Raw genomic sequence first — 6,105 nt, 5'->3', positions numbered from 1 at the left:
GGGGGGAGAAGGGAAGACAAGAATTGACAGAATGGGCTTGACTGATTTATGTCGCAGATAATGAAGACAAGGTTTTGAGCTGTTATTCATAGGGTCACTGAGTCATACTCAACTTGACAGCAGCTAAAAACAAAAGTTCCTATCTATTTTAAACTTCCCTAAAACACCTTCTTTTTTCACTTTACATAGACAGTAAAATTTTAGCATTTTCTTTTAAAATTTTGTATGTTTTAAGGAAAAAAACTGGGCCAAAAAAATGTTTCTCTTATAAAAGCAACTCAGCTTAAATTCACATACATTTCCTATAAACATAAATTACAGTGTTGCAGGTGTAAACTTTTTAATCCAATCTATAGATAATAAAACTTGGAGCCAGAATCAGGACTTTTCTTTTTGGGTTTTTTTTTTAGGACGTTTTGTTAATTTCAAATATTACATTTTAACATAAGCTGCATATGCAGAATGAACCCCACATCACTTTCACTTAGCTCAAGGATTTAAGAAATTCCTAGTATGTTGAGATCCTTTATATGGTCCTAATTTCTCCCTTTTTTTCTCATCTACCTCACAAACTGCTACTATTCTCAATGTTTTTACCATTCATTTCTTTTTCTTTATAGTGTAGAATGTCACACAAATTGAACACATCAATATATAATCAGTTTTTCACTTAATGTCTGAGATTCAACTATGCCAATATATTTAGCTTTATTATTTTCACTGTTGTTCTATTCTTTTTGTAAAACCAAGTCTTCAAGAGACATTATTCCTTTCAATACTCTGATGAAAGTCTCCGAGTACATATAAAAAATACAAAACCACCACCAAAAAGCCTTCATATTCATTACCCTCAAGTTGGAAGAGACTGAGCTGACCCTCCACCAGGTTTTCAGAGTTTCTAAATCAAAAGAGAAGAGGCTGCCCATCATTCTCCTGTAAAGTGGCTGGAAGTTTCAAGCCAACAGAGAGGTAGCACTTTCAGTGTGCAGCTCAACATTCTATAGACTAAGCCACTAATGCTTCCAGATCATATCTGTTGTTGTTATCATGTTTGTTGGTATGTATTTTCAAGTCAGAACCAACTGATAACCTACAGTGGGTTCTGAGAGGCTGTAAATCTCCTAAGGGATTGCCCATCTTTCTCCCCACCATGGAGCAGCTGGTGGATTCCAACTGCTTGCCTCTGGGTTGTCAATACAACTCCTAACCAGAAGGCTGGTCCTTCCTGACAATATGCCCAAAAGAGTTTCATCATCATTCCTGTAAGGAGCATTTTGGGTGCACTTTTTTAAAGATAGATTTGCTTGCACATATGTTGTTAATACGTTGTAATTGTTCTGCATTTTTCCCTCTCCTGAACCAACTTCATCATCTCTAACACACCTGACCCCACTGCCACACTCAGTGTCAATACATCTCTTCCAGGGCCTTTCTCTCCTATGTTGACCTTTTAGTCCTCTAAGCATGATGTCCTTCTCCAAGGAGTGGTCCCCCCCAGGAACATGCTAGAAGTACGCAAGACAGAGCTTCAAAATCCTTGCCTTCAAGGAGTAAATTGTTTCATCTTCTCAAAGACAAATTTGTTTCGTCTCTTGGCAGTCCATGATGTGTTCAATATTCTTCCCCAGCACCACAATTCAAAGGCATCAATTCTTCTGAAATACTTACTCACTGTTCAGCTCTCATATGCATAGCAAGCAATTGAGAAGACCATGGCCTGGACCGGGCACAGCTTAGTCTTGTTGCTCTTTAGCACTCTGACGAGATTCTTTACAGCAGATTTTCCCAATGCAACTCATATTTTGATCCCCTGACTGCTGGTGCCAAGAATACTGATTGTGGATCCAAGTAAGATGAAATCATTAACCACTTCAATCCTTTCCCCATCTATCATACTACGTCCTACTGACCTGGTCGCTAGAATCTTTGTTTTCTTGATGTTGAGATGCAATCCATATTGAAGGCCGCAGTCTTTGACATTCTGCAGCAAGCACTTCAACTTTCCGGTTTCTTCTATGACTAAGGTTGTGTCATCTGCATAACGCAAATTGAGTGCATGTATAGGGGTCTGGAATTTTCACATTACATTGTTGTTGTTATGTGCCATCGAGTCGCTTGCAACTCATAGCGACCCTATGTACAAGAGCCATAAACGCCATTCTATCCCGGCCAATCTCACCATCTCAAACACACTCATTCCCACCACTCTACTCACAGAATCGATCCATCTCAACGAGGGTCTTCCTCTCCAGCGCCGTCCCTCTCCAAGGACCAGTCCCTCCTTGCAACATGCAAAGTATGTCAGACGAAGCTTCCGAATCCTTGACTCCAAGGAGCATGTCCATGGTATATTCAACACTCTTCTCCAGCACCACTGCTCAAAGGCATCAATTCTCTATCATCCCTAGTCTCTGTCCAACTATCCGATGCATAGCACGTAATAGCAAAGACTATATAGCCTGAATCAGGCACACCTTAGTCTCCAGCCTGACACTGTTGCTCTTCAGTATTCTTGAGAGATCCCTCACAGCTGACTTTCCAATGCAACTTGTCTCCTGATTTCCTGGCTCCTGTCACCAAGAGCATTGACTGTGGAACCAAGTACACTAAAACTGTTAACTATCTCAATCTCTTCACCATCCACACTGATGCTGCCAATTGGCCCAGTGGTGAGAATCTTTGTCTTCTTGATGTTGAGCTTCATTCCATATTAAAGACTGCGGTCCTTGACCTTCTGCAGCATTACATAGCAAAATTCAATTAACCAATATAATGAAGTAATTAATATAATAATAATACAACTGTTTAAACTACTTGCCACATTTTTATATGGACTAGTTAAGGAGTCTTTGGTGGGCTTGGCCTTAGGGAGCTTCGCTGCTAACTCAAGGGCCACCCTTTATTAGCAATGAATCCATCAGTAACTGCAAGAGGAAAATGAGATCTCTCATGAAAATTACAGTTTTGGGAATACAATGGAGAATCAGCTCTGAGTCGGTTCCATTCCATGGCAATGTGTTTGGGTTTTCATCTTGTTCTTTACTGAGTTACTACAATTAAGTAACTAATTTGTTTTTAGAATTAAGGAGTTTTAATGGCATAGCCCCATGCAAGCTGGGGCTGCTAACCAAAATGCTAGGCCTCTCAAGCTGTTCGAATGTACCAGGCATTTTCGGGAGCATGATTAGCAGTCACCTTCTATTTAGTTTCCTAATTCTGGTGTGGGTTTGATAGAGTAGGAATCTATCCACTGGCAGAGTGTATTGCACTCAAGCATTTGGTTTTCAAAGTAAGATAATGGCCTCAAAATTTCAGATTCAAAGGAATCATAAATTCAAACTGCCTATTACTTTCATTATAGTGGTTGTTTTTACCTGAAAGCGTTGGTAATATCTTTTCCTCAAGCTTTGAAATGGAAAAAAAAATAAGGACACTAGAGTAGCAGCTGACTCTACTCAGGGGGTTTGTCACCAACGATCAGCTGGTTCCGTGGCAATTTTTAAAAAAACTGCTATTCACGTAATCTGAATCCTCAGAAAAAAGCAACATTTGCTCCAAAATTAATAGTAATAATATTAATATAAAATAGAAAAATATATTATAATGATAATAAAGTAGCAATGCGTCGTCTGTTCCATCTTTTCTACAAGAGCAGCGGTCCCACAGAAGTCTGAGTTTTCTCAAGGATCTCGAACGCATTCGTAAACAAGTTGGGGGCGAGACAGAGCACAGCCAAGATTTCAAACTGCATCAAACCCAATTTCCTCGACGCAGTTGTAGGACCTGAGGAAAGGGGGCTTCAACTCTAGGGGAGAAGGGCACGCCCTTACCTTGGCGGTCCTCGGGCTGCACCAGTCGGTTGGTGACAGTGTCGCATAGGGACATGATCTCATTGTTGTCCAAAAGGCCGAGCAGATTACGACAGCCCTCTATCTCTGGCTGACTGAGGCCCGACATCTTAAACCCCAAGAAGGGGATAGAGAGTGACGCCAATAGCGTCACCCCTACTCATTACGGCAACACACTCAGGAGGTGCCTTTTTAGCTGGTCCGCCTTCAAAAAGCCTCCGGGTATTTTGAGCGGAAGTGTCCAAAAAAAGACGTCACTCTGCAACCCGGAACCTTGATTTGACGTTCCGGCATATCATCCCTGGCACAGATAGAGCAAAGTCCCACGTATCAAAAGTTAACTTTTATAAAGAGAACTCGGAATTCCCACAAAGCAATTTGTTGCAGGAAACGAATGTTTCATCTTGAGACATCTTCCTATAGCATCTCTGAGGGCTGTGCAAGTGTAAGGGCGCAAAAAGTGATTAAGCTTAGGAACCTGCGTGGTCCCCTGATTCCGCGGGGAGAACAATTGGGGACAGCGCCTTCTAGTCAGCTGTACCTGCTACAGGAAGCGCTTGAATTTCCTGTTACCACGTTTGAATTGGAGAAGTGACGGTTCGATTACATCTCAATCAGTGCTAAAATGATTTCTTCAGCGTTATACTGTGAACAGGTTAAAAAAGAAAATGACTTCCTTTATTTCGCATTGCACATTTTCAAATTCAACGTTGAACTGAAGACATGCTGGGATCTTAATGCTTCCTGCGTTTTTCTCCCACTTGGCTTTGGGAGAGCCAGCTTCGCACTTGATTTAAGTTTGAGGACTCTGGAAGCTAAATTACCAAGTTCTAACAATGCTCACTGCAAACAGAGTGGACAATCTCCTTAACCGTTTTGTTTTTCAATTTTATTATCTCGAAATGAACATAGTAAAGATGTCTTTTATATATTATTGTGGAGTGTTGCTGCTATGTGACATCGAGGTATGGCTCATAGCAATCCTATGAACAACAGACTTGAATCCAGCCCTATTCTGTGTCATCCTCATAATCTCTGCTACACCTGATCCCATTGCTTGCAGTCAGCTTGTCCATCACGTGGGGGTCCTCTCTTTACTGACCCTCCACCTTTCCAAGCGTGATAATATCACTCCCCAAGGAATAGGCCTCCCAACAACATCTTTATGAGAGAAGGCATCGTCATTCCTGCTTCTGATGAACACTTTACCTGCACCTTTTCCAGAGACCTATTTTGCGAGGTGGGGTGGTGGGGGTATTCCATTAGTTACTTTGTTCTCCAGCACCACAGAACAAAAGCATTAATTCTTCTCTCATCCATATTGTCTTATAGAAAGTGATTGAAAGACCACAGCCTGAATCAGGCACCCCTTAGTTTTCAAACTTAAATGATTGCTTTTCAGTATTATGGAGAGGTCCCTGAGGGTAGATTTGACCAAAACAGTGCTACTGCTGGTAAGAAAGGTGTTGATTGTAATGGGATAAAGGGGAGTTAAACAGTACTTAGTGCCTCCCTAGAAAGCTCAATATGTGATGTTACGTGCCATCAGACTCATGACTGCTCCTTCAGCAGCTTTTCAGAGGTTGTAAAGAGAACAGGAGATGGCCCATCTTTCTCCCAATGAGTAGCTGGCAGTTGTTACTATGACAACTCATAATCTTGAGAGGGAAAACAGTCATACTCTGCTAGACCAATCTGCAATTTAAACACATTTTTTTACTTGTGTTAACACAGTGTCTCCTATCTTTAGCTATGTTTTACGTTTTTTGTTGATTGCCCTCGGGTCAAGAATGACTTATAGCAACCCTATGAACAAGACTAGTGAAGCCTTTTTATAAGTGTCGTTTCTCAAAGTTCATAGAGTTTCCGGAGGCATATTATTTAGGAAATGGATGCAACTCAGGGTATCTGCGTTTAGTAGCAGAAATGTTCACATCTGCAAATCCAGCAAGTAGCTTTGACATCCTCCCCCTAAAAATCACAGCTAATTATTACTCATAAAGATATACTGTGTACAGAATAGAAGTAACATTTTGCAACCCTGCTGTAGACTATCCAAAAAACTACAGAAAACTACCAGAACTTCAGCTTGCTCTGGTCCACAATCAACACTCTTGACACCAGCAGTTAGGAAATCAAAAGATGAATAGCATTAAGGAAGTCTGTTGTCAGGGACCTTTCTAAAGTGTTAAAGAGCAATGATGCCAATTTAGAGACTAAGGTGTGCCCGATCCAGGTCATGGTCTTTACAAGTACT

The 6,105-nt window shown here is 41.0% G+C and overlaps 1 protein-coding gene across 1 annotated transcript in view; it reads right to left on the bottom strand.

Moving 5' to 3' along the window:
• The window catches only part of LOC102865708 (chromosome unknown open reading frame, human C3orf38), an 8,615-nt gene extending 4,658 nt beyond the window's left edge, over positions 1-3,957 (bottom strand). The window contains exon 1 of the mRNA XM_006894144.1: positions 3,831-3,957. Coding sequence (XP_006894206.1) covers positions 3,831-3,957 — 127 coding nt within the window. The remainder of the gene's footprint in view (positions 1-3,830) is intronic.
• Positions 3,958-6,105: the final 2,148 nt, after the last annotated feature.

This window comes from Elephantulus edwardii, unplaced genomic scaffold (assembly GCF_000299155.1).
Source record: "Elephantulus edwardii isolate Elephantulus edwardi_28Jun2011 unplaced genomic scaffold, EleEdw1.0 scaffold00136, whole genome shotgun sequence".
Classification (NCBI taxonomy): domain Eukaryota; kingdom Metazoa; phylum Chordata; class Mammalia; order Macroscelidea; family Macroscelididae; genus Elephantulus; species Elephantulus edwardii.
Note: the sequence above shows the minus strand (reverse complement) of the source record. Positions and strands in the feature narration are given on the sequence as shown.